At 49.3% G+C, this 27,922-nt stretch overlaps 1 protein-coding gene across 1 annotated transcript; it reads left to right on the forward strand.

Annotated features, from left to right (window-relative positions):
- SCAMP5 (secretory carrier membrane protein 5) lies at positions 1–27,821 on the forward strand. The gene is made up of 7 exons (XM_030930920.1): positions 1–114; positions 17,084–17,135; positions 17,954–18,082; positions 22,853–23,009; positions 24,135–24,236; positions 24,686–24,803; positions 25,057–27,821. The coding sequence occupies exons 2-7, from the start codon at positions 17,129–17,131 to the stop codon at positions 25,249–25,251; spliced, it is 708 nt and encodes a 235-aa protein (XP_030786780.1). The 5' UTR covers positions 1–114; positions 17,084–17,128; the 3' UTR covers positions 25,252–27,821.
- The last annotated feature ends 101 nt before the right edge of the window (positions 27,822–27,922 follow it).

A 27,922-nucleotide genomic window follows, 5' to 3' on the forward strand; every position in this document is an offset into this window, starting at 1 on the left:
GCTCCCCGCCTCCAGCCCGGGAGCGGCTTGCCGCCGGCTCCGCGCCGCATCGCTCGGGTGCAGCGCAGCTCAGCGCAGCGCGGCGGCCTTTCGGCAGCCGAACGGCCGCGGCAGGTGAGTCTGGGCATGAAGGCTGGGAGGAGAGCTTTGCAGGGAAGCTGGGCGCGGGGCGAGAGGGGTGGGGGTCGCTGGCTGCAGCTTTGTACCCTCTACACTTCACCTTTGGATTCAGGGAGCAGGCCGAACTGTTGAAGAGGTGGGGGTGGAGGTGACCTTTACTGTTTGGGGCTGGGGGAGAGCGCTCAGGGCGCACCCAGGTCCCCCAAATCCCCCAAGCACCCCCATTCCCATCTGTGACTCCCGCAGAGGGAACTGGGCCTTTGGGTGACGTCAGACCCTGGATCTGGAGCCTGAGCTTTGGGCCCTCCATCCCCCCCAGCCCCACCTGGCGTTCCCTGGAAACCGGCCTTCTGGGGATGGCGCGCGCGGCCGGGGATGTGGGCGACTGGAAGGGGGTGCCCGTGGACTCCTTCGGGTCTTTCCTTCCAACCAGCGCCTGCAGGTGGACCCAGGTTGACTTCCCTCACCTCCCTGGGGCGGCCGACCTTTGGATGGTGGACCTCAGCCGCCCCAGGGTTGCTGGGGGACGGGAGCGCTGGCCCAGGCCACCAGGCAGGCTCCATCAGGGCTTTGGGTGGTGAGTTGGGGGCGCCGGAATTTGGCTCATTTCAGCACTGGCTGGAGTCGGTCATGAGGATGGAGGTGAGGTGTTTGGGAACCGATCCCTTTCCCCCGCCTGCGGGAGCTCCTGGTCTGGGGGGTTGGGGAAACCAAGTAGAGACTGGGACTGAGCATTCACTGTCACAGGCGGCTTAAATCGGTAATGTCCCAGCTTCCCGATGGGGAGATCAGTGAGGGCCTGGCAGACTTTCCCAGGGACACAGAAAGGGAGGCGACAGCCAGCGAATAGGAGACTTCCAGAGGTGATGGGATTTGGGTGGGAGGAGAGGCAAGAGAGGGCATTCCAGGAGAATGTATGGGCAAAGGCACAGGGATGAAGACGAGCACAGCTGTTGGGGGCTGAACCTGGGAGCTCAGCCATGTGACTGCCCGTGGGGTGGTGGAGTCTGGAGAAATTTGCAACCTGTACCCTACATGTTCTGCCTCACGGAGCAGGGCTCTGAAAGAGGTAAATGGTTCTTGCAGGGGCATGATTGGCAGAGAGATTTTGTTTGGGGCTACACAGGTCTTGCTAACTTAGGTTTCTTCTGGGCTTGGTGAGCCCTAGGGCAAAGTCTCCAGAGCTCAGAGGGGGCTGTCTCTGGTGAATGGACCCCTAAAAGAGGGTCTTAGCTTTAGCAAACCCCTTGGACAGTTAGTGGGGTCCCAGGAGGGGAGTTCCAGAGAGAGACCTTGGGCTTTGTGGCTGTTTTTAATATTTTCCTGAGTGGCCACCTCCAAGCAAGTTCCCCAAGTCACCTCCCCTCTCTGGGCATCTCTTTGCTAGCACCTTTCTCTAGGGATGAAATAATAGGACTAAGTAGTGACCTCTCTTGAGGATGCTCCTTGTTCTAGTTTAGAGCATCCCCCCGTTCTTCTCCCTCTTCCTTTTTCTTTCCTCCCCCATCCCTCTGCCTCCCTGTCCCTGTCCCCACCCCTTACCCCCAACAGCATTTCCTTTACAGGCAGCACTTCCTTCCCTGCTGCCAGCCAGGAGTTTCGGAAGGTTTCCTGGAGGAAGTGTGATACAGCAGGTTTGACAGCAGCTTTGGACTTAGCTTCATTGCAGGAGGGCGTTAATTGCCTCCCTCCCACCCCTTGGGAGAGTGTCCAAGTCTTAAGCAAGTATATGGATTGACTGTGCCCTGTGCTGGGTCCCTCCTGGAAACTCCATCCAGGAGAGAGTGAAGAAGAGATTATGGGAGAAGACGTGAACACTTAGTGCCCAATAACTGACTCAAATGTATGCAGCGGGATGCAGAGCAGCGGTTTTTGGAAAGGCTTCCCAGAAGGGGTGGGATGTGAGAAGGTGGCAGGACTTAGAGGAGCTGACAGTGCTGCCAGTTTAGGGGCACTGGAAGCAGAGGGGGCGGCTAGAGATGATCTCCTGCGTGAGGCTGGGAGTGTAGGAGGCAGGTCAGCCTGTGAGCAGCAAAAGGTTGTGGGGAGGGAGGTTTGTAGCTGACTGGCACAAAGCCTTGAATGCCAGGCAAGGATCTGTAGGAGGCTACTGAACAGTCATCAGTAGGACAGGGATAGCATGGCCAGGAGACTGCTGCTTTCTGAGGATTATTCATAGTTCTGGGATTTCAGGACAGAAGATGGGGCTAGGAGTGGGATGAGGGAATTAGAGGTAGAGCAGGAGGGGGAAACTTCCATCTTAGCAGATTGACTCTGGGCAGCAGAAAGGAATCACCATTTCTGTGCCAGGGATGAGGGACCCATCCTGGTGAGCAGGGAGCCCTGGAGTTAGCCCTAGGGCTCTGGCCTGATCTGAAGCCAGGCTTGACCCTCTTCTGCTGCCAGGGGCCTCAATCTCCCCACTGTGGGGGCTTCTGTCCTCCTAGCTTCACAATAAGGAATGGAATACATTATAGTCAGGGTTTCTTGAACAAAATTCAGGTAGTATCTACTGTCTTATTGATAATTAAGGAGGTGTTTCCCAAGGCCTACATCTTTGGAGGGATATGTAGCCCCCATCCCCATTATAAAAGATTATCAGTTGAGCAGATTGCTACTTCTTCTGTTTTGTAGTCTTTAAGAACTTTGGTTTGGCCAGCGCGGTGGCTCATGCCTATAATCCCAGCACTTTGGGAGGCCGAGGTGGGTGGATCACCTGAGGTCAGGGGTTCGAGACCAGCCTGGCCAACATGGTGAAACCTTGTCTCTACTAAAAATACAAAAATTAGCCGGGCATGGTAGTGCACGTCTGTAATCCCAGCTACCAGGGAAGCCGAGGCAGGAGAATCATTTGAACCTGGGTAGCGGAGGTTGTAGTGAGCTGAGATTGTGCCACTGCACTCCAGCCTGGGCAAGAGAGTGAGACTCCAGCTCAAAAAAAAAAAGAAAGGAAAAAAAGAACTTTGGTTTGCAGAGGCCAGTGATTGCTGTCTTCCCCTCAACCCCCCCCCCCCCCCCCAATTTCAAAGGCTTGCCCTGAAACAAGGGCAGAGAAGCCTGGAAGCTTCCATTTCTGTGACCCTAGTCTTTTACCGCCCTCGCAAGTCCCAGATTCTCTCTGCCCTAACCTTTATATACAAACAAGGCAGCTTTGCCCTGTGCTCTGGTTTCTACTCTGAATCATTCATACTTTGCTGCACTGACTTCTCTGGAACTGTAAGCAGACTTTTGGGAGATTGTCTGGGACCAGGGACAAGGGTTAGGCTACAGCCCGGTTAGGGAGGAGACTCCTCCTTTGAGGCCCCTATGTTCTAGTTGTTTTCTCCTCTCCCTCTGCTTCCTTGTTTTCCTGGAGGTCTTTAGTGCTGGACCACAGTTGCCCACTCCACATCCCATTGTCTCAGGGGAGGTAGTGCCTCTTTCAGTCACAATTTTTACCAACTACATCTGAATGTGGTCCTCATTGGCATGTGGCCACCTCTGAAATCTTTATTATTTTTCTCTGACCGCAGTCCAACTTCTGCTTTATGTGCTCTGACCTCAAGGAGACCTCTGGTTCTCAGACACCTCCATTTTCTCCATCTCATGAATTGCCTCTTCTGTGTTTTTTCTGAACTCCATGCCCTCAACCACTGTGCCACTTTGCCTGTGTGTCACTCCAGCTGCCATGAAGGGTCTCCAGTCTCAGCCGTCCCTCCATCACTTATAGAAAGCCCTCTCCTCATTCCCATCAGTTCCCCTTTCTATTCCATGGGAGGAGTATTCCAAACTGGACTACTCTCGCCAGGCCCTTTGCTCATGTAGAGGTTGGTTGGGTTGTGTGTGGGGGAGGTGGAACCACCCCCATGTTTTCCCATTTCTCTCGAATCCCAGTAGAAGAAGATTCCTACTCTAATGCACCCGATCTGTGCTATGGATGCCGACCCATCCTGTCTCTCTTGTACCATTGTTCATCAGTTATTTTCCCCTTCATTGTATTTTTAGACTCTCTGATATTTCCCTTAATAACTCTCTCCCACCTTATAAATATGCTCAAGTCTTCTATTCTGGGAGAAGCCTTTCTAACTCTGTGTCCTCCTTTCACTGCTGCCATTTTAAACCTATGACTTTGTCTTGCTACAAAAGATGGATATATGACCATTGTAGAAATTTTAGAAAATAAAGAAAACAAATAACTTATCCCACTATCAAGAGACAACTATTTATTTGTTTATTTTTATTTTATTTTTTTTGAGATGGAGTCTCACTCTTGTCGCCCAGGCTGGAGTGCGGTGGCATGATCTCAGCTCACAGCAACCTCTGCCTCCTGAGTTCAAGAGAGTCTCCTGTCTCAGCCTCCTAAGTAGCTGGGATTACAGGTGTATACCACCACACCTGGCTAATTTTTTTGTATTTTTAGTACAGACGGCATTTCACCATGTTGGCCAGGCTAGTCTCGAACCCCTGACCTCAAGTGATCCGAACACCTTGGTCTCCGAAAGTGTTGAGATTACAGGTATGAGCCACTGCGCCCGGCCAAGAGGCAACTACTATTAATCTTTTGGTGTATGATGTTTCAGTGTTGTCCCAGATATTCTGTGACTGTGTGTGTATTAAAATTTCAGTCAAGCTTTTTGAAAGACTGGTCTGCTAGACCTGTCTCTTTTTCTTCTCCCTCATATTTTCCTAGTTTCTTGGCAGCTTGGCTTCTCCCCTTCCACTTCCCTGAAACCATAGAGCTCATAGCTGGCTCAATTTTGCTAGTGTAATGAAACACTTCGTGGCCAGGTGCAGTGGCTCATGCCTATAATCCCAGCACTTTGAGAGGCGGAGGTGGGCGGATCATGAGGTCAGGAGATAGAGACCATCCTGGCTAACACAGTGAAACCCCGTCTCTAATAAAAATAGAAAAAATTAGGCCGGGCGCAGGGGCTATCACTTATAATTCTAGCACTTTGGGAGGCCAAGGTGGGGGGATCACAAGGTCAGGAGATCGAGACCATCCTGGCTAACATGGTGAAACCCCGTCTCAACTAAATACAAAAAATTAGCCGGGCGTGGTGGTGGGCACCTGTAGTCCCAGCTACTCGGGAGGCTGAGGCAGGGGAATCGCTTGAACCCGGGAGACAGAAGTTGCAGTGAGCCAAGATTGCTCCATGGCACTCCAGCCTGGTGACAGAGAGGGATGCCGCCTCAAAAATAAATAAATAAAATAAAACACTGCCTGACTGCTGTATCAACTTGTCACCTGACTGCTTCACAGCCATGGATGTTGTTGACCCAGTTGACCAGTCATTAAAAAGATTGAGATGGATCTGTATTCATTGACATGAAAAACTTTCACGAGATACTGTTGAGTGGAAAAAAACAGGTTATGAAACAGGATGTGTGGAATGATCTCATTTTTGTCATATATGCTTCTATATACATTAAAAATAAAAGCCAACAAAATCCCCTAAACCTAAAGATCAGACTGTTAAAGGGGTGGCATCTGAGAAGGGGGATTTTGGGAAGACTTTTCTACTTTATGCACTTCGATTTTTGTTTTAATTGCATATATTTTTACACATAACTAAAAAGCAACATATTAATTAACTAATTAGTTTAGAGATGAGGTCTCACTATGTTACCCAGGCTGTAGTGTGGTGACCATTCACAGGTGCAATCATAGCTCGCTGTAGCGTCCAACTCCTGGGCTCACACAATCCTCCCGCCTCAGCCTCCTGAGTAACTGGGACTATAGGCACACGCCACCGCGCTAGGCATATTTTAAAAACTTTTAAGGCCATTTTTTTTTTTTTTTTCCCGAGGGAGTCTTATTCTGTCGCCCAGGCTGGAGTGCAGTGGCGCGATCTCTGCTCACTGCAAGCTCCGCCTCCCGGGTTCACACCATTCTCCTGCCTCAGCCTCCCGAATAGCTGGGACTATAGGCGCCCCCATCACACCCAGCTAATTTTTTTTTTTTTGGTAGAGACGGGGTTTCACCGTGTTTGCCAGGATGGTCTCGGTCTCCTGACCTCGTGATCTGCCTGCCTCAGCCTCTCAGAGTGCTGGGATTACAGGCGAGAGCCACCACGCCCAGCCTTTTTTTTTTTTTTTTTTTAAGGAGAAGAATAATAAAATCCTTCCATGGCTCCCATGACTCTGAGGACAAACTCCAAATCCTTCCCATGGCCTTCAAGGCCAGGATGACCTAGCCCCATTTACCTTTCAACTCCATTTTTGCCTTTCCTTTGCTCCCTCCATTTTGAGATTCATCCTCCCTCTGCCTCTTTCTCTTCCTTAAGTATGCCATGCTATTGCTCTTCTGACCTTCACACCTGCTTTCCTGATTCTCTTTCCCTGGCCAACTCCCTATTCCTTATTAAAGATTCAGCTTCAGGCTGGGCACAGTGGCTCATGCCTGTAATCCCAGCACTTTGGGAGGCTGAGGCGGGTGGATCACGAGAGGTCAAGACAACGAGAGGTCAAGACATCGAGACTAGCCGAGACCATCCTGGCCAACGTGGTGAAACCCTGTCGCTACTAAAGATACAAAAAATTAGCCAGGTGCACACACGCCCGTAATCCCAGCTACTCAGGAGGCTGAGGCAGGAAAATTACTTGAACCCGGGAGGTGGAGATTGCAGTGAGCCGAGATCGTGGCAGTTGCACCCCAGCCTGGGCGACAGGGCAAGACTCTGTCTCAAAAAAGAAAAAAAAAAAAAAAAAAAAAGACTAACCTGGGCAATATGGTGAAACCCCATTCTACCAAGAAACAAAACAAAACAAAAGAATTAGATGGGCGTGGTGGCACGCACCTGTAGTCCCAGCTACTTGGGAGGCTGAGGTGGAAGGATGGATTGAGTGTAGGAGGTTGAGGCTGCAGTGAGCTGTGATTGTACCACTGCACTCCAGCCTGGGCAATAGAGCGAGACCCTGTCTCAAATAAAAAATAAAACAAAATTCAACGCCTGTGAAAATAAATATAATAAAACAGAAAATTGAAGCAGACATCTGGGATGCTCTCGCTGCCCATCTAAGACCTCAAACCTGCCTGCATCTGCTTGGATCCTGTTCAGCTTCCCACCTGTTAGGATCAAGGCTTGTCCACCTCCTTGCACTGGTGCCCCTGTGTCTCCCTCTTTACAGGCTTTGTCTATCAGGTAGCCTCTATCTCTACTGTAATTGCAACCTTTCTATATATCCTACATATCTCTGCCTTATTTCTGTCTTAAATGATCCCCAGCTGCAGCCCTCCCTGGGCCCTCTCCCTACCCCCATATCCTACCCAGGTAGTACCCTATCTTTATTCTCACTCTATATTCTCAGCCAGGCTTCTCTATCACTACTGTCACCACCAAAACAATTCTTGCTGGATTCACAGCTGACTCGATGCTGTTAGTGTTATGAACGCGTTAGTCCCAGTAGTACCATCCTTTCACATGGGAGCCCTCAGTGGCATTGTCACATTTGTCCAGTCTCTGCTCCTGGCTATGGAGATTCCACACTCTCTGGGCTCTCCTCCTGCCTCATCAGCTGCTCCTTCTCATTCTTTCCCAACTATCCTATTGTGCTTTTTTCTTTTTTTTTCTGCTTGACTTTCTTGACTTTTTATTTTTTTGAACAGGTAATGCATTTATATGATTTACAGTTCACAAAGATGTTCCAAATTTTGTCAGTTCTAAGATGAACATTTTGATATTTCTGAAAACATTTTCATGTCTGTGTTTTAAAATTTCTGTCATCTTACAGTTACAAATTGGCTTTTTTTTTTTTTTTTTTTTTGAGATGGAGTCTGGCTGTCACTCAGGCTGGAGTGCAGTGGCACGATCTCAGCTCACTGCAACCTCTGCCTCCTGTGCTCAGGTGATTCTCCTGCCTCAGCCTCCCGTGTAGCTGGGATGACAGGTGCATGCCGTTGCACCTGGCTAATTTTTACATTTTTAGTAGAGACAGAGTTTCACTGTGTTGGCCAGGCTGGTCTCGAACTCCTGACCTCAAGTGATCTGCCCACCTCAGCCTCTCAATGTGCTGGGCTTACAAACGTGAGCCATGGTGCTCGGCCTGCAAATTGGCAATTTTTGGTTTTACTTTTAGTCAATAAAATAATGGTCTATCTTAAAATTGATGATGTCATCAATTATGTGGAAATGGTATAAGGATATATAGTAAACATTCTGTTTCCCATCTACTCTATATCCATTCAGTTCCTTTGTTCTCCAGAGAGCCACAATTACCATGTTTTTTTCTTGATATCCTTCCAGAGATTCTTTGTGCATGTATTGTCATTGTCAAATACAGATATGTATATTTTTCCCCACTTTTTATTTTGAAAAATTCAAAGCTGCAAAAAAGTTTAAAGAATAGGGCAATGGGCTGGGCACAGTGACCTCATGCCTGTAATTCCAGCACATTGGGAAGCCAGGGCGGGCAGATTGCTTGAACCCAGGAGTTTGAGACCAGCTTGGGCAATGTAATGAGACCTTGTCTCTACAAAAAATAAAAAATTAGCTGGGCATGGTGGTGCACACCTGTAGCCCCAGCTACTTGGGAAGCTGAGGTGGGAGGATTGCTTGAGCCCAGGAGTTTGAGACTGCAGTGAGCTGTGATTATGCCACTGCACTCCAGCCTGGGTGACAAAGTGAGACCCTATTTAAAAAAATAAATAAATAAAATAATGCAGTGACCAACTGTATACCCTTCTCCCATCAGTTGTTAATATTTTGCAACATTTGCTTTATCTTTTAGTTTTACTTTTTTTTTTGAGATGGAGTCTTGCTCTTGTTGCCCAAACTGGAGTACAATGGCATGATCTCCGCTCACTGCAATCTCTGCCTCCTGGGTTCAAGTGATTTTCTTGCCTCAGCCTCCTGAGTAGCTGGGATTACAGGCATGCACCACCATGCCTGGCTAATTTTGTATTTTTAGTAGAGACAGGGTTTCTCCATGTTGGTCAGGCTGGTCTTGAACTCCTGACCTCAGGTGATCTGCCCGCCTCGGCCTCCCAAAGTGCTGGGATTACAGGCGTGAGCCACCATGTCCAGTCTATTTTTACTTTTTAGAGACAGGGTCTTGCTTTATTGCTCACTGAAGGCTCGAACACCTGGGCTCAAGTGATCATCTTGCCTTAGCTCCTCATGTAGCTGAGACTAAGGCACACGCCACCATGCCTGTTTCTGCTTTATATATGTGTATAAATTTTTTTTGCAGAACTGTTTGAAAGGAAGTTACAGACCAGACACTGCTTCTAAAGACCAGTGTGTATCTTCTAAGAACAAAGATGTTCTATAGGCTGGCATGGAGGCCTCACGCCTGTAATCCCAGCATTTTGGGAGGCCAAGGCAGGTGGATCTCTTGAGCCCAGAACTTCAAGATCAGCCTAGGCAACATGGCGAAACCTTCTCTCTGCAAAAAATACAAAAATTAAAATTAGCCAGGCATGATGGCACGCGCCTATAGTCCCAGGTGAGGGTGAGACTTGAGGATCTCTTGAGCCTGGGATATCGAGGCTGCAGCGAACTGTGATTGTGCTGCTGCACTCCTCCAGCCTGGGTGAGAGAGTGAGACCCTGTCTCAAAAATAAAGAAAAAGAAAGAAACAAAAACATGCGCACACACAGTACCCAAGAAATTTAATAGTGAATAGTAGTATCTTCTATGCAGCTTATATTCACGTTTCTCTAGTTGTCCTAAAGATGTCTTTTGTAGCTGTGATTTTAAAATCCAGTACCTGGCCGGGTGCAGTGGCCTGTAATCCCAGCACTTTGGGAGGCCGAGGCAGGCAGATCACGAAGTCAAGAGATGGAGACCATCCTGGCCAACATGGTGAAACCCCGTCTCTACTAAAAATACAAACATTAGCTGGGCGTGGTGGCATGCGCCTATAGTCCCAGCTACTTGGGAGGCTGAGGCAGGAGAATTGCTTGAACCCAGGAGGCAGAGCTTGCAGTGCAGTGAGCCGAGATTGCGCCACTGCATTCCAGCCTGGGTGACAGAGTGAGACTCCGTCTCAAAAAAAAAAAAAAAAATCTAAGATCTGGGTTGGCGTGGTGGCTCACACCTGTAATCTCAGCACTTTAGGAGGCCAAGGTGGGCGGATCACCTGAGGTCGGGAGTTCGAGACCAGCCTGACCAACGTGGAGAAACTCCATTTCTACTAAAAATACAAAATTACCTGGGCGTGGTAGCGCATGCCTGTAATCCCAGCTACTCCAGAGGCTGAGGCAGGAGAATCGCTTGAACCCTGGAGGCGGAGGTCGCATCGAGCCACGATTGTGCCATTGCACTCCAGCCTGGGCAACAAGAGCAAAACTCCATCTCAAAAAAAAAAAAAAAAAAAAAAAATCTGACAGGCTTCCCCATTGCATTTGGTTGCATGTCTCTTTTGTCTCCATTAATTTAGAAAGCTCCCCCTGTCAATTTCTGTCTTTCATGACAATAACATTTGTCTTGTAGAATTTCCCACAGTCTGAATTTGTTGGACTGTTTCTTCATAGTTATTTTCAGATTAAACATTTTTTTTGGCAACAGTATTCATATATGACCTTGAGTCCTTCTGTGCACAGCATAGCAGGAGGCACATGATGTTCTTTCTTTTTTTCTTTTTTTGAGACGGAGTCTCACTCTGTTGCCCAGGCTGGAGTACAGTGGTGTGATCTCATCTTACTGCAACCTCCGCCTCCCAGGTTCAAGCGATTCTCCTGCCTCAGTCTCCCGAGTAGTTGGACTACAAGTATGTGCTACCATGCCTGGCTATTTTTTGTATTTTTTGGTAGAGACAAGGTTTCACTATATTGGCCAGGCTGGTCTCTAACTGCTGACCTCAAGTGATCCGCCTCGGCCTCCCTCTTTTTTTTTTTTTTGTTTTTTGCTTTGTTTTTTTGAGATGGAGTCTAGCTCTGTCACCCAGGCTGGAGTGGAGTGGCGTGCTCTCCGCTCACTGCAACCTCCGTCTCCTGGGTTCAAGTTATTCTCCTGCCCCAGCCTCTGGAGTAGCTGGGATTACAGGCGCACACCACCATGCCCAGCTAATTTTTTGTATTTTTAGTAGAGACAGGATTTCACTGTGTTGGCCAGGCTGGTCTTGAACTCCTGACCTTGTGATCCTCCTGCCTCGGCCTCCCAAAGTGCTGGGATTACAGATGTGAGCCACTGCACCAGGCCCTCCCTCTCTTTTAAAAAATAAAATAGGCCGGGCGCAGTGGCTCAAGCCTGTAATCCCAGCACTTTGGGAGGCCGAGATGGGCAGATCACGAGGTCAGGAGATCGAGACCATCCTGGCTAACAGGGTGAAACCCCGTCTCTACTAAAAAATACAAAAAAACTAGCTGGGCGAGGTGGCGGGCGCCTGTAGTCCCAGCTACTCGGGAGGCTGAGGCAGGAGAATGGCGTAAACCCGGGAGGCAGAGCTTGCAGTGAGCTGAGATCCGGCCACTGCACTCCAGCCTGGGCGACAGAGCAAGACTCCGTCTCAAAAAAAAATAAAAAATAAAAAAAATAAAAAATAAAATAATAATGTCACTTTGGATTCATGGATTTAAAAAAAAAAAAATAATCCATGTGGGCCAGGCAATGTGGCTCATGCCTGTAATCCCAGCAGTTTGGGAGGCTGAGGTGGGTGGATGGCTTGAGGCCAGGAGTTCAAGACCAGCCTGGCCAACATGGTGAAACCCTGTCTCTACTAAAAATACAACTGGCCAGGTGTGGTGGCTCACACCTGTAATCTCAGCACTTTGGGAGACCAAGGCGGGCGAATCACGAGGTCATGAGATCGAGACTATCTTGGCTAACACGGTGAAACCCTGTCTCTACTAAAAAAATACAAAAAAATTAGCCGGGCGTGGTGTTGTCTGTAGTCCCAGCTACTCGGGAGGCTGAGGTAGGAGAAAGGCGTGAACCCGGGAGGTGGAGCTTGCAGTGAGCCGAGATCGTGCCACTGCACTCCAGCCTGAGCGACACAGCGAGACTCCGTCTCAAAAAATAAATAAATAATTAATTAAATAAAAAAACAATTAGCTGGGTGTGGTGGCGGAGCGCCTGTAATCCCAGCTGCTGGGGAGGCTGAAGCAGGAGAATCACTTGAACCCAGGAGGCAGAGGTTGCCGTGAGCTGAGATCACGCTGCTGCACTCCAGCCTGGGCAACAGAGTGCGACTCTGTCTCAAAAAAATAAAAAAGAAAAAAAGAAAAAAAAATTCATGTGGTTATTACTTTTGATAGTCGAATTGTCCCAAATTTGGTTGGTTGTAGCCTTTTCAGATTGGCTCTTGTGTCCTTTTGACTTGCCTCCATTAGTTATTGAGTACTTTCTTCTTTCTGATACCACAAGGTGTTCCAGGCTAACCTTGTATTTCCTTTTCCTGGCTTGGAACCAGCCATATATATTTTTAAAATTCTGTGTTCATACTGATACCTCTGCTTTGAATCCAACACCACAAGTCTCTTTCTTACCTTTCCATGGTCCGTATTCTGTCTCCTTCAGTGAGAACCCACCTTCCCCAAATCATCAGCACACATACTCATTTGCCCTCTTCTGTGGTATACATGGCAAAGCTTTAGAGTCATTGCAGCAGTACCAGCAGTAAGAGTAAACCTGCTAAAATTCATGACTTGTTTGCAGTTTCTTTTTCTTTTTTTGAGACAGGGTCTTGCTCTGTCACCCAGGCTGGAGTGCAGTGGCGCAATCACACCTCACTGCAGCCTTGACTTCCAGAGCTCAAGTGATCCTCTCACCTCAGCCTCAGGAGAAGCTGGGACTACAGGCACACATCACCATGTCCCGCTAATGTTTTTTGTTTGTTTGTTTGTTTGTTTTTGAGATGGAGTCTCACTCTGTCGCCAGGCTGGAGGGCAGTGGCATGATCTCGGCTCACTGCAACCTCTGCCTCCCAGGTTCAAGCGATTCTCCTGCTTCAGTCTCCCGAGTAGCTGGGGCTACAGGCACATGCCACCACACCCATGTAATTTTTGTATTTTTAGTAGAGACGGGGTTTCACCATGTTGGCCAGGATGGTCTTGATCTCTTGACCTCGTGATCCGCATGCCTCGGCCTCCCAAAGTGCTGGGATTACAGGTGTGAGCTACCGTGCCTGGCCATGTTTATATTTTTTCTAGAGACTGGGTCTTGCTGTGTTACCCAGGCTGGTCTTGAACTTCTGAGCTCAAGCGATCCACCTGCCTTGGCATCTCAAAGTGCTGGGATTCCAGTCATGAGCCACTGCACCCAGCCTGTTTGCAGTTGTTTTTGCCCTTGAGGTTTATCTTTCTAAGAGAACACAGAATTACTGTGATCAAAAGTTACCTGGGCCTTTTTTTTTTTTGTCTGTAAGATTGTTAGCAATTTAAAGTATAGTTAGCTTGATTTGTTTTTGTTTCAGTTTTAGGGTTTGCTTTTCTTTTTGGTTTATGTTTTTGAAATATAGAAGTCATTTTATGTGTATAAGTATATTAAAAAAGCTTATTAACAAGTATGTAAAGAACAGAAGTCTCTCTACTCATCCATTACTTTCTGGTTGATTCTTCCTGTGTTTCTTTTGCAAAAATAAGCAAATTCGTATGTGCATTTTTACTTCCCCTTTCTTACGTAAGGGGTAGCATATGATTTACACTTTTCGTCCTCTGCTCTTTTTTTTTTTTAAACTTAATATATCCTGGAAAGCATTCCACAGCAGTTTACTGAGCTCATCTTTATTTTTTATTTATTTATTTTATTTTTTTGAGACATGGTTTCACTCTGTCAGCCAGGTTGGAGTGCAGCAGCGCAATCTTGGCTCACTGCAACCTCTACCTTCTGGGTTCGAGATTCTCCCACCTCAGTCTCCTGAGTAGTTGGGATTACAGGCTTATGCCATCATGCCCGGCTAATTTTTGTATTTTTTTGGTAGAGATGGGGTTTCACCATGTTGGCCAGGCTGTTCTCAAACTCCTGACCTCAAGTGATCCTCCTGCCTTCGCCTCTGAAAGTGCTGGGATTACAGGTGTGAGTCACCGTGGCTGGCCTCTTGTTTACATCTGTGTAATACGCTATTGTATGATGCATCTCGTATATTTAAATAGTCACATTTAGGCTGCTTTCAGCATTTTGCTAATGCAAGTAGTGTCATGTTGAATAACGTGTGTGTTTGTCATTTCTTATATCTGGGTAAATGACTAACAGGATCAGGATTATTAGGTTAAAAGGAAAAGATATTCTTATTATCTTCTCTTCCTTTTCTTTAACATGAAAGGTTTAACATACAGACTGTTGTACATCTTGCTTTTTTTAACTACTCATGTTTTTGGAGATTTTTCCATATCAGTACCCGGAGAACCTCTTTCTCTTTTTAAAATTTTTAACAGCTGCAGAGCATTTTTAGAAATAGCTGCAGAACAGTCCATTGTATGACCGTACCATTGGTTTAATCAGTCCCCTATTGATGGTTTCTAATCCTTTGTTATTCAAAACGGTGCTGCAATTAATGCACCTGTGTATGGATATTATTTCTTGATTGTCTCTATCATACCCTTCTCTTTTCTTTTTGTGGTAGATGTTACTGGGTTTTTATATCTGTATTTGATCCCATATCACAAAAGGGCCCAGAAGATTGTAATTGCCTGATCTTTTAATCAGGTCCAAAGGAATTTGACTGGAATGCTAGAGGTTTTTTTATGTGTGTGTGTGTGTGTGTGTGTGTGTGTGTGTGTGTGTGTGATTGTTTTTCCTTTGAGACAGTCTTGCTCTGTTGCCCAGGCTGGAGTGCAGTGGTGCAATCATGGCTCACTGCAGCCTCCACCTCCCAGACTCAAGCAATCCTCCCACTTCAGCCTCCTGAGGAACTGGGACTACAGGCACGCACCACCGTGCCTGCCTAATTTTTTATTTTTTGTAGAGATGGAATCTCACTATGTTGGCCAGACTGGTCTTGAACTACTGGTCTCAAGTGATCCTCTTGCTTCGGCCTCCCAAAATGATGGAATCACAGTTGTGAACCACTGCGCCCAGCCTGAAGTTTTTATTTTAAAGCAAACTTCTTATGGAAGTCTAACACATAGGAGATTGCACAAGTTGTAACTGTATGCTTGGAGAATGTTCACAAAATCTACCTCTGTGTATCCAGCACCCCTACCACGAACAGATGCCGGGCCTCCAGTCGCTGCCCCATCAAGGGTAATACTGTCTTGACTTCTAACACCATAGATTAGTTTTCCTGTTCCAAAACTTTAAGCAAATTTCTGCCCAGCTTTTAAATGTTGCATTGCCTTAGCACTTGGTTGTGGACCATTTTCTGCTGTTGACTATATAAATGTCCACCAAAGTTACTGTTCTAACAAGGTGATTGCTGCTTGGTTTCCTTGGTGTTAACTTGCCAATGATTACTTAGCATGGGTCAACCAGGCCTGCTGCTGAACTTGCAGGAGCAGAGCATGTTTGTACACTCCAGATTCCTATAAGACGCCCTGTCCAGGTGTCCCCCAGTGTCTCATATCCTGCATGTCCATAGCACACGCTGCTTGTCCTCCCCTGGAACCTCTGCCTGGTCTCACACAGGCTTGTCATGATGGATTTCCACCATCCACTCAGAGTTAAGTGGGCAGGGAGTCTTCCAATTGCTCCCTTTCCCCTACTCCTTAAAACCACCTCAAGACCCCTTCAAACTTGTCTCCGAAGGGTCTCAGGGAGCACAGCCTGCCCACCTTGCCTCTCTAGCCTCATCTGCTGCCCCCTCATTTGCATTCTACTTTGGCCATAGTGGCTTTCTTTCCCTTATGATAGGTGGCTCATGCCTATAATCCCAGCACTTCGGGAGTCCAAAGCAGGAGGATTGCTTGAGGCCAGGAATTTGAAACCAACTGTGCAACATGGCAAGACCTCCTGTCTACAAAATATTAAAAAATTAGCATGGTAGCCTGTCCCTGTAGTCTAGCTACTCAAGAGGCTGAGGCAGGAGGATGGCTTGAGCCCAGGAGTGCCACTTTACCCCAGCCTGGGTGACAGAGTGAGACCCTGTCTGAGAAAAAACACAAGTGTGAAGCTCATTCCTAGTGAGGAACTGTCCCTGTAGGATGCTTTCCCATCTGCCTGGAAGACTGTTTTGCCTGGGGAACTCCTCTTCTTTCTTCAGGTCTTTACTACCACTTGTATTTAATTTCCCTGAGGCTGGGTGCAGTGGCTCATGCCTATAATCCTAGCACTTTGGGAGGCTGAGGCAGGTGGATTGCTTAAGCCTAGGAATTCAAATTAGCCTTGGCAATATGGCGAAACTCAATCGCTATAAAAAAATATAAAAATTAGCTGGGCATGGTTCATGCCTATAGTTCCAGCTACTTAGGAGGCTAAGCTTGGAGGATCACCTGAGCCTTGGGAGGCTGAGGCTGCAGTGAGCTGGGTTTGTACCACTGCACTCCAGCCTGGGCAATAGAGAGAGACCCCATCTCAAAAAAAGTTTTTTTAATTAAAATAATTTAATTTCCCTGACTCCCCAGACCAGATTAGATCACCGTGACATGCTATGTATGTTTTCACGGCAACTGTGCTTGCCTTTTATATGATTTACTGCAGAGGTGATTGACTGTTTCATGGGGAGAGCAGGGACCACATCTGTCTTGCTCATTCTCTCTTCCAGCACCATGTAAGTGTCTTAATAAATGAACAAAGGCAAAAGGAGTGAAGGGAGGCTAGTCTGTGACCAAGGCTGAGGCTCAGTCTGTAATTCAAGGTCAAGGAATAGAATGTCACTTGGTTTTCCCTATATGGGATTCCATCCTAGGTTCCTTTCCCATCCTTGGATGGGGTTTTCGGAGGGTAGATTTTGTGCCTTGAGGCAGAGGGCGGGAGCAGCTGGGAAGGTGCAGCTGGTGGAAGGGTGGCTCTGGGAGGAGGGGAGCTGCCTCCATTGTGTTCACAGCACTGTGGGAGTATGTGCTGGGTCCTGTCCTGGGGAGCTTGCTACCCAGATAGGGAGTAGAGAGGGACTGGGTTGAGTGTGGCCCTGATCTCATCCTTCTCTGGCTTTTCTTTCCTTCCAGTTCAGGACAAGAGGTGTGGGCAGGCCAGTGGGCACTGGTACCATCATGGCAGGTAAGGAGAGGGGCAGGCTGTGTGGGTAGGACATGACAGTGAGCATAGCGTGGATGGCCCTCTTCCTGGTCCCCTTATCTCCCCTAGTCTTTGGAGGCCAGGTTCTTTCCATCTTATTGTCCCTAAGCTTTCCCCACTCTCTCCACTGAGGCTTGTCTGAGAACCTCAACATGACATTGTCTAGCCCTGTGTCAGATCTTTGGTCCTAGAGACCAGGAATTGAGTACCTTGATGTCCTTGTCTTACTGTCCATCTGCCTGATTAGTGGCCCCCCTCCCCTCTGTCTCTATTGCTTTCTAATACTCTGAGGCCTTTTTTTATCTGGTTCAGAAGGCTCAGAGGTATAGAATGCCAAAGTTGGAGGGAACTTTAGGAACCGTGTAGCCCAGCCCCCACTCCAGCAGATAAACTGAGGTCTAGAGAGGGGCGATGATTTGCCCCAGAGCACAAATGCTGAATGGAGGCTGGAACCCACATCTGTAGATTCTCATGCATCCCGCTTCCTCTGCTTGGAGCTGCTCCCACTGAGAGGGTGGCACCTTGAGGCCCCGAGACAGTGTCACTCAGAATTAAAAAACAATAAATGCTGTCTATCAAGGTGACATTGTTTTTTATTCTGAGTGACGCTGTCTTAGGGCCTTTGGCTACTTTGGGATCATCTCAGCTGAACTGGGGAGGTAGGGACGGCTGAGTGGGGAAAACAGAGTGGCCGGTGGCCACAGGGGCCAATAGGGCAGCACAGCCAGGGAAATGATGAGCGTCTTGGATTGTCAGGGGAAAGACTGGAGGTGATGTTGTGCAATGTGTCTCATCCACAGAGAAAGTGAACAACTTCCCACCATTGCCCAAATTCATCCCGCTGAAGCCATGTTTCTACCAAGACTTTGAGGCCGACATTCCTCCCCAGCATCTCAGCATGACCAAGCGCCTCTACTACCTCTGGATGTGTGAGTGCCGTGGGATGGGGGTGGGCCAGGGTGACTGGAGGAGGAAGGAAGACTGGGCGTGCTAGGCGCAGGATGGGGTGCCCACAGGCCCGACTGTCCTTCAGTCCCACTTGTGGCATATGCATGGACCATAAGTCTTCCCCTGCCAGGCTCCCAGAGGCTTCTTCCATGGGCCACCTCCCCGACTGGGCCTCAGTTTCCATCAACCTCCCCATCTAGGCCTCTCCTCCCTTCCTTCCCCTCCACCCTCCTTTCACAGAGCATCTGGACGGGGGTCCCTCTCTGCAGTGTGATCCCTGCCTTCTTGCTTCCCCTTTCCCTTCCACTGGAGTAACTTTCCAGGGAACATCTGGGGACTGTCAGGACCTCAGGATTCTGGATTTGGAGAGGAATCCTTCCCTCAAAACCTTATTTGTCTTGCTTTCTCTGGAAGATTGCTCAAAGAGGAGGATTCAACTGGGAGTTGGGAGCTGTGGGGTCATGTTCGCCTGGTCACTGTGCTTCCCAAGCAGCAGGTTCCTTATTTGTAGGAAGAGAGTATTGGCTTGGCGATTGCTGTGGTTCCATGCAGCTCTGTGTTGGGTGGTCTGTACCTATAAGAGCCTAATGTCAGGCACAGTGGTTCACACCTGTGATCCTGGCACTTTGGGAGGCTAAGCCAGGAGGATCACTTGAGGTAAGGAGTTTAAGACCAGCCTGGGCAACACAGCAAGACCCCGTCTCTACCGAAAATAAAAAAAAAAAATTAGGCCTGTGTGGTGGCTCACACTTGTAGTCCGGCTACTCAGGAGGCCAAGGCAGAGGATCCAGTGAGCCTAGGAGTTTGAGACCAGTGGGGGCAACATAGCAAGACCCCATCTCTTAAAACAACTAGCTAGGAATAGTGGCACTTGCCTGTAGTCCTAGCTACTCAGGGGACTAAGGTGGGAGGATCACTTGAGCCCAGGAGTTCAAGGCTGCAGTGATCTATGATCATGCTACTGCACTCCACCCTGGGTGACAGAGTAAGCGCCTGTCTCTAAAAAAATAATTAAATAATCTAGAATTCTTTATTTAGAAAACCTTAACATCAGTGTCCTAAGGTTTTAAGGTTGAGAGTGTAAAGGCCTCATTTCTGGTGATCTGCAGCAGGTGGTGGGAAAGGTGTCTTCTTGGGGGAATGGGACTTGGCTGTGCTGAGGTTGGTTAGAAGGTACCTCTTAGGCATGTGAGGGGAAGGCAGGCTGGCTATCCTGTGCTGGGTGTGAACCCCAGGAGCCAAAGATACCCGCAGTGTGACTGCAGTTGGATTCTGCTATGTGTGACATTGCCCTCAGTGAGGCCTGCACTTAGCTGCCTACCTCGGCAGATGCTTGCACATGCCAGGAAGGTGGTAAAATATGCTGTCTTTGCAGCAGGTCCCTCATGGCATGGTAGGAAGAGGATGGGGCAGACAGACTCCGTTTCAAGGCCTGGCTTGGCCTTTGAGTGAAGAAGGGATCTCCTACCATGTAACCTGAGAGAAGGGGGGATGGGACAGGTGTGGGTAAGTCTATAGATGTTGGGAAGCAAATGAGGAAGTTACTTCTGATGGCTTGCATTTTTTCCATCAAATATGATGTAGTGGGGAGAGTGGGCTCAGAACGAGGCCATGGCCATGTTTGTAGACAGAGAGTGAGGACACTCTCCAAAGAAACCTGGCCCCTAAGATTTCTGGGCCACGCACAAGGTCCATTTGAGGTTGGCTGATGTGAATTTATAGTCCTGCCAGTCTTCCTCATGGGGTCCCCTTTTTTCTCAGCGACATTCAGCTCGGGTACAGATGAGAATTATGTTCATCTAGGGTGAGTGTGACCAGAAGACAGGGCAGGAGAGGGAATAAGAAAGTGAGTAATGGGCCGGGCGCGGTGGCTCAAGCCTGTAATCCCAGCACTTTGGGAGGCCGAGACGGGCGGATCACGAGGTCAGGAGATCGAGACCATCCTGGCTAACACGGTGAAACCCCGTCTCTACTAAAAAAAAAAAAAATACAAAAAAAGCTAGCCGGGCGAGGTGGCGGCGCCTGTAGTCCCAGCTACTCGGGAGGCTGAGGCAGGAGAATGGCGTGAACCCGGGAGGCGGAGCTTGCAGTGAGCTGAGATCTGGCCACTGCACTCCAGCCTGGGTGACAGAGCGAGACTCCGTCTCAAAAAAAAAAAAAAAAAAGAAAGTGAGTAATGAATTATGGAATCTAAGCTGGATAGGGGGAAGAGTGAAGACAGACAGAAACTGATGGCTAGAGAGAGAGAGGGGCTGAGCCCATGGGTATCCATTCCAGAGAGGAAGCAGAGTAATTGCAGCGGAAGTGTTTGAGCAAGGGAACTGGGGACAGGTTGGACTAGGGAGGGATGTCAACCAGTGTAATAGGTTAGTGTCTTTTCTATATAAAGAGCAAATAAAATCAGTTTTTAACACCAAGCCTCCAGGAGATTTTGGGACAATGAACGGGGTTAGAGGAAATACAGCTGAATGTACAGGAAAAAATGCCCACTCATTATGAGGGACCCTGAGATGGGTGACATGGTGGTCAGGCCAGGACTTGTGGGTCACCATCTGACCTGGGCTCTGGGAACTCCACTCCTGGGAACATCTCATCCAGAAGCTGGATTTAAGGGCTATAAATATCTCCTTAAGTCCTCACTAGGCACTCGCCAGGTGCTTTACTCCCAAGGAAATGTATATAACCCTTGAGGTGCTTAAGAGTTTTATTCAGAAGACAGGACCACAGATGCCTGGCTGTTTGAGGCCATGATTGAGCCCTCCTTCGTTTGTTTGTTCAGCAGGTCTTTGTGGACTGAGCTTTGTTTTCAAGAAAGGGAGTGCTCTGATGTTAGATAATGATGTGCTGCACAGACCTGGGTGTGTGTTAGTACCAGCATCACTTTTATCTGTAAATCTTTGAGGTCCCTGCTGGCCATGACTCAGTGACACTGTGCCTCCTAGTTCAGATAGATGAGGTGGGGACAGAGGAGGGAGAGCCTGGGTCCTGTTCTTGGGGAACTTTTAGTCTGGTTGATGGGCTGGGATTTATATCTGGGGAAACTTGAGAGCAGCCCAGGTCAGTAGAAGGTCAGAGGGATGGGAGATGATGAGGCTGTAGTAGCAAAGGAAGACTTCTTCGAAGAGCTGGCATGAGAGTTATCTAAGAAATAGATTAGGCCGGGTGCGGTGGCTCAAGCCTATAATCCCAGCACTTTGGGAGGCCGAGACGGGTGGATTGCGAGGTCAGAAGATCAAGACCATCCTGGCTAACACGTTGAAACCCCGTCTCTACTAAAAAATACAAAAAACTGGCCGGGCAAGGTGGCGGGCGCCTGTAGTGCCAGCTACTCGGGAGGCTGAGGCAGGAGAATGGCGTAAACCCAGGAGGCGGAGCTTGCAGTGAGCTGAGATCCGGCCACTGCACTCCAGCCTGAGCGACAGAGCGAGACTCTGTCTCAAAAAATAAAACAAAATAAAAATAAAAAAAAAGAAATAGATTAGATAGCTGGGCACAGTGATGCACACCTATAATCTGGCACTGTGGGAAGCCGAGGCGGGTGGATCACCTGAGGTCAGGAGTTCGAGACCAGCGTGGCCAACTTGGCGAAGACCCATCTCTACTAAAAATACAAAAATTAGCTGGGCATGGTGGCGGGTGCCTGTAATCCCAGCTACTGGGGAGGCTGAGGCAGGAGAAGCACTTGAACCTGAGAAGTGGAGGTTGCAGTGAGCTGAGATCGTGCCACTGCACTCTAACCTGGGCTACAGAGCAAGATTCCATCTCAAAAATAAAATAAAATAAAGAAATAGATTAGATAAAGACTGAGATTCCAAGGCCGGGTGTGGTGGCTCACATCTGTAATCCCAGCACTTTGGGAGGCCTTGGCGGGTGGATCACGCGGTCAGGAGGTGGAGACCATCCTGGCTAACAAGGTGAAAACCTGTCTCTACTAAAAAAATACAAAAAAATTAGCCAGGCATGGTGGTGGGTGCCTGTAGTTCCAACTGCTTGGGAGGCTGAGGCAGGAGAATGGCTTGAACCTGGGAGGCGGAGCTTTCAGTGAGCCAAGATTGCGCCACTGCACTGCAGCCTGGGCGACAGAGCAAGACTCTCTCTCTCAAAAAAAAAAAAAAAAAAGACTGAGATTCCAGCCGCCAATGCCTGCCCCATTTAAGTGCAAGGTAGATGGCACAATGGCTAGAAGAGATGTTTCCACAAGGCCTTTTACTTTTCTCTTTCCATGCCCCTATCTCGAAAGAGGAAGTGTAAGGTCGGTTTCCCATGTCCTGGGCTTGGTGATTGCTGTGATTCTGGGAGGGTGAGGGCCTGAAGCCATTCTTATAAGGACAAAAGCATTTTATCACCCTGAGGCTTTGGAGCCCTTCAAAGGGGTTTGCTGGGCAGAAGCTCTGGGTTCTGGAGCCTGTGCTCTCCAGATTTCTCAGGAGTGGGTGCTGGGGTTGTGGGGGAGGGGGGCGGTTGGTTCGAGCTCCCAGCTTGCTTTCTTACAGTCTTTACTCCTCTGTGTGTGTATGTGTGTCTCATGTGTCTCTGTATGTATTCGTTGGTACGGGTTGTGGGTCTTTTGTGTGGGTGTGAATCTGTGAATGTGTCTGCATCTCTCTGTGCTTGTCTGTGCTGTTGGCCTGGCTTGATGGTTGGTCTCTGTTGCGTTACTGGTGTGTGCGTGCCCATGTCCGTGTGCTCATGTGTCTCTCTATGGGCCTGGGTGTCTGTCTCTATGTGTGCATGTGCTCCTGGGCCTGCAGTGAACAGCGTCACGCTGGCCGTGAACCTGGTGGGCTGTCTCGCGTGGCTGATCGGAGGCGGGGGAGCCACCAACTTTGGCCTCGCCTTTCTCTGGCTCATCCTCTTCACACCCTGCTCCTACGTCTGCTGGTTTCGGCCCATTTACAAGGCCTTCAAGTAAGTGGTTGGTACTAACTGCAGTGCCTAGCCGTCTCTATGCCTGTCTCCCCTGCCTCTTTTCTCACTTCTTTTTTTTTTTTTTTTTTTTTTTTACCCTCCCCCAAACTCACTTTCCCTTGTTCACCTTTGGCTCAGATTGCTAGGTAGGGCTGGGCTTGGGCTTTCTGGGGGTGCCAGATTGAGGTGAGAGGGCTGAGAGTTAGTTCCTTTCCTCCTCACTCTACCCTTAGATAGGGGAAATATAGAGAGACCAGGCCTATTTTTTCTTCTGTCATCACCTTCCTCAGGCAGCTGCCTGTTAAATTTTGCCTGTGGGGCTGCCTGTCTTGGTGGAGCTACCCATCCTAGTACCTGTGGGGCTAGCTGACTTGGTGCCAAGGACACCATCTATCCATGTGCCAATGGAACCAGCCAGCCATGCACCATGGACGCTGTTCATGTGCAATGAGGTCATCCAACTGTGTGCCAAAGGGAACACCCATCCACGTATCAGTGGAACTTGCTGTCTTGGTGCCAGTGGGTGTCCACCTAGTGCCAAATGGCATTTTCAATCTTTGTGCCCATGTGACTATTCATCAATGTACCAAGGCTATCTGTCTTAGTGCCAGTAGAATATCCATCTCAACGCTAATGGGGCCTTAAATCTCTTTGTGCCAATCAGGCCATCTATCTAAGTGCCAATTAGCTACTATTTTGGTGCCAATAGGGTGTCCGTTCTAGAGCCAGTGAGACTTTCTATCTCTGAGCCTATGGGACCATCCATCCATGTACCAGTGGAGCTAGCTGTCTTGGTGCCAGTGTCCATCCCCTTGACAATGAGACTGTTTATTCCTGCCTCAATGGAGCCATCTATTTCTATGCCAATAAGCCGTCCATCCATGTAACAGTGGGTGGTCTGTTCATGAGGAAATCCCTCCCTGTGTAATGTTACAACACACAGGTCTACCATGTAGAAACTTGCAAAGATGTATGGGTAAAACTATCCCATTCTGACCTCTAAATTAAGGCCTTTAAATGTCTTCTGTCCATTATGCACTTAAACTTGGAAGGGCTTGGGGGCCTTGAAGGCAGGGAAGCCCTGGCCTTCTGCCCAGGTGACGGGAGCCACCTCCTCTGCCGCAGGACTGACAGCTCCTTCAGTTTCATGGCATTCTTCTTTACCTTCATGGCTCAGTTGGTCATCAGCATCATCCAGGCCGTGGGCATCCCAGGCTGGGGCGTCTGGTAAGAGGCAGGGGTGTGGCCTGGGGCTGGAAGGGGTGGCATTGCGGGTGTATCTTTTGGGTACCTTTGTGTGCTAAACTGCCTAGCCTATGGGGCCTGAGTGACATGGGTTGTTGGGAGAGTGAGAGGATTCGGGATAGTGTAGTAGTACAGCCATAGCATCAGAGGGAAGGAGAACCTGGCAGTGGTTTCTTGGGGGCTGAGGGGTATCAGGGATTATGGGAAAATCTGGGGAAAGGAAGTGTTGTATCTGTAGAGCACCTCTGAGCCACAGGGAAGGGGTCTTCTTGAGCCATTGACACAGGCCCTTTGGGTATCAGTAAGATGGTCCCTCTGCATCCAGTGATACGTTTCCTCCCTGTGACAATGAGATGGTCCCTTCCTCTGGGAGAGGGGCTCCTGGGCACCGCCCATCCTGCCCACAGCCCCACACTGGCCTCTTCCTGCAGCGGCTGGATTGCCACCATCTCCTTCTTCGGAACGAACATTGGCTCGGCGGTGGTGATGCTAATTCCCACTGTCATGTTCACAGTGATGGCCGTCTTTTCCTTCATCGCCCTCAGCATGGTATGTGGTCCCCTCAAGGGTGAGAAGGTGGCTTTGGGAAGGGGCTGTGTTCTGAAACAAGCCCTCCTCCAATTTACAAGAGGATCCTGAGGTCTTCCAAGAGATTCACTCTGGAATGGCTTGCAGGACTCTCCTACAGAGGCATGCATAGGGAGGAAGCACTGTTTTTTTTTACAGATGGGTCCCATCTGTTTCCTGGATGGGCTGTCTTTTGTCTTTGATTAACCCTTTCTTATGCTCTTTTTTCCTACAGGTTCATAAATTTTACCGGGGAAGTGGGGGGAGTTTCAGCAAAGCTCAGGAGGAGTGGACAACAGGGGCATGGAAGAATCCACACGTGCAGCAGGCGGCCCAGAATGCAGCCATGGGGGCAGCCCAGGGTGCCATGAATCAGCCTCAGACTCAGTATTCTGCCACCCCCAACTACACATACTCCAATGAGATGTGAACCAGCCACACCTACCAGGTGGCAGGGCTGGGGCCATTGGGACAGGGGGCTCAAGCCACATCGTCATTTGTGGTAACCAAGCAGGGTTCCCCCTTTCCTTTTTCTCCTTCCCTACTTTGTACAAAGGACCAGAGTTTTATACATATATATATATATATATATATGTATGTGTGTATATATATATATATATGTATATGTATATATGTATATGTCTGTCCCCCAGCCCACAACCTTTGTATTCTGCTCTTGGCACTCAGCTGTGCTCTGCACGTGGAGCTGTCCCGTGCGGTGGTAGCTGTGTCCGTGTCCCCTCGTGAAATAGTGTGCAGTGGAGGTCTCTTGTTGTGGTGCTAGATGTGTGTTTAGAGCTAAACCAGCCCCCACCCCCACCCTCCACCTGCCCCTCCTGCCCCTTGCCCCTCTGACCCTGGCCCAGGGACCCCTCACGGGGCCAGGGGATGCATAGCAGAAAGACTGGCTCCTTCCTAGGGTTATGAGCTGGAACTGCTTCCACTTTCAGTCTTCCTGGGAAGCAGCAGTTTTTAGCACTCTTGGTGGTGGGTGGGAGGATGGGTACAAGCCAGGGATATTCCCTTGCTCTTCTCATCCGTCCAGGCCTCCCCTCCCTCAGCCTCCTCCTCCTTCATCTGTTCCCTAATGTCACATTCCCTATGCTATCTTCCCTTGCCCAGGATCTGTCTGTCTCTTTCCTAGGTGGCTTTTCTTTGTCTTCCCCGAGGCTGAGTATCCCAGTTTTATCTGCTCCTGAGACTGAGCCCAGATCCCCAAATCTAACTTGATTTACAGTTCAAGGAAGCTGATGAGGGAGCTGGGCCTTACCCCTGATGTAGGAGGGGCACACAGCTGGGGGTGCAGAGCCCACCTGGGTAACTGACCCCCAGGGGATGGAAATGCAGGGTTTCTGCTTGGGCCTGAGAGTCTGGTCTGCAGGGGCAGGCTCCTCTTTTCTCTCCCCTGCCTTCTCCTCCTTCTCTCCCCAGAGCCTCCTTGAGCCCCTCTGCATATGTCCCTCTGTCTCCTCCCCATGCCCCCAGCTGCTGTAGCTTGATTCTCCTACCCTGACCGCACCATGTGCTAGGTGGCATCTGCCTTACTGCCTTCCCTGAGGAGTTGGGACATGCTGGGCAGTTGTCAGATGTAAAGGTACAGCTGGAGCAGAGGTCATGTCAGTAATGATTGGTCCCTGGGGGAGGTCTGGCTGGCTCCAGCACACTGGGGCATCTAGGTATCTCTCTGTGACTACTGGATTCCTGGGAGCAGTAGCTGTTCTGTTTGGATCTGGTAGAAGGGACGGGCTCAGAGGGCTAGGCCCGGAGGGAAGGTCAGAGGAGAAGGCAGGCAGGGTCCAGTGAGAGGGGAGCATGCCTTCCCCCACCCTGACTTGCTCTTGGTCACAGGGCAGTTCTGGGCACTTGAACTCAGGGCCCAAGCAGAAGCACAGGCCCAGTCCTGGCTGCAAGCACAATGGCCTGAATGGGATTTCAGGTTAGGCGGGGTGGGAGGGGAGGCTCTCTGGCTTTAGTTTTGTTTTGTTTTCCAAATCAAGGTAACTTGCTCCCCTCTGCCTACAGACCTTGGTCTTGGCTTGTCCTCACCCAGTCAGAACTCCCTAGCACTTTCAGGAGAGTGGTTTTAGGCCCATGGGGCTGCTCTATTCCAAGCGGTATAAGAATATGGCTGGTAGAGGCTCCAGCTGTGTGCAGGGCCTGAAGGGGAGTGGGTTTTCACCCAAAGAGCATTTGCCCATTTCCCACCTTCCCTTCTCCCAACAGAAGCCTACCTGAGCTGTTTGGACAAAAATCCAAACCCTGCTTGGCTACTCTGGCCTGGCTTCAGCTTGGAACCTAACACCTAGGCTTCCAGGCCACCCTGAGCCAGGGGCCTCCGGAAGTTCTCTTCCTGATGGTCCTTTAGGTTTGGGCCACAAAATATAATTACCTCTCCTCTCTCCCATTTTTTCTCTAGGGAGCAATGGTCACAGTCCCTGGTACCTGAAAAGGGACCCTAGGTCTAAGCCCTTCCTCCTTTTCCCTTTCTCTCTCCTATCCCAGACCTTTGGCTCCCTTTTCCTTCTCTCTCTGGTGGCTCCAGGAGGCCTGTGATCTAGCTCCCTGCTTAGCACCCATGACCTGTTGGATGTTACCTCCAATCAATATCCTGTCCTACCTGCCTCTTTGGCTCAGACCTATGTGGCCACACTCTGGCTCTACCTTTGGGAAAGCCTGATCCTGGTGTGGCCCAGCTTATTCAGGCCCTGGGATGCTGCATCTCCAGGCAACTATGCACTTTCCCAGGGAAGGAACCAGTATGAGAAGTGGGGGCAGGGCACACATTTATCTTTGCAGGAAAGTCTGTCCTGGGGTCGAGTGGAGGAGGGCCCAGGTCAGTTCTGGGGTCCCAGTGACCTGCTTTGCTATTCTCCTGGTGCCGCTGCTGCTCCCTATTTCTGGAGCTGGATGTTCCCCAGCTGGCAGTTGAGCTGCCTGAGCCAATGTATCTGTCTTTGGTAACTGAGTGAACCATAATAAAGGGGAACATTTGGCCCTGTGTGTTCTGCTGTGTCATGTGTCTTCCTGTGGGCTTGCGTGGAGCCTCATGGCAGGCTGTGGGGCAGGGGCATGAAAGTATGGGGGCTGGGTGGGTCTGTGGT

This window comes from Rhinopithecus roxellana, chromosome 5, assembly GCF_007565055.1.
Source record: "Rhinopithecus roxellana isolate Shanxi Qingling chromosome 5, ASM756505v1, whole genome shotgun sequence".
Classification (NCBI taxonomy): domain Eukaryota; kingdom Metazoa; phylum Chordata; class Mammalia; order Primates; family Cercopithecidae; genus Rhinopithecus; species Rhinopithecus roxellana.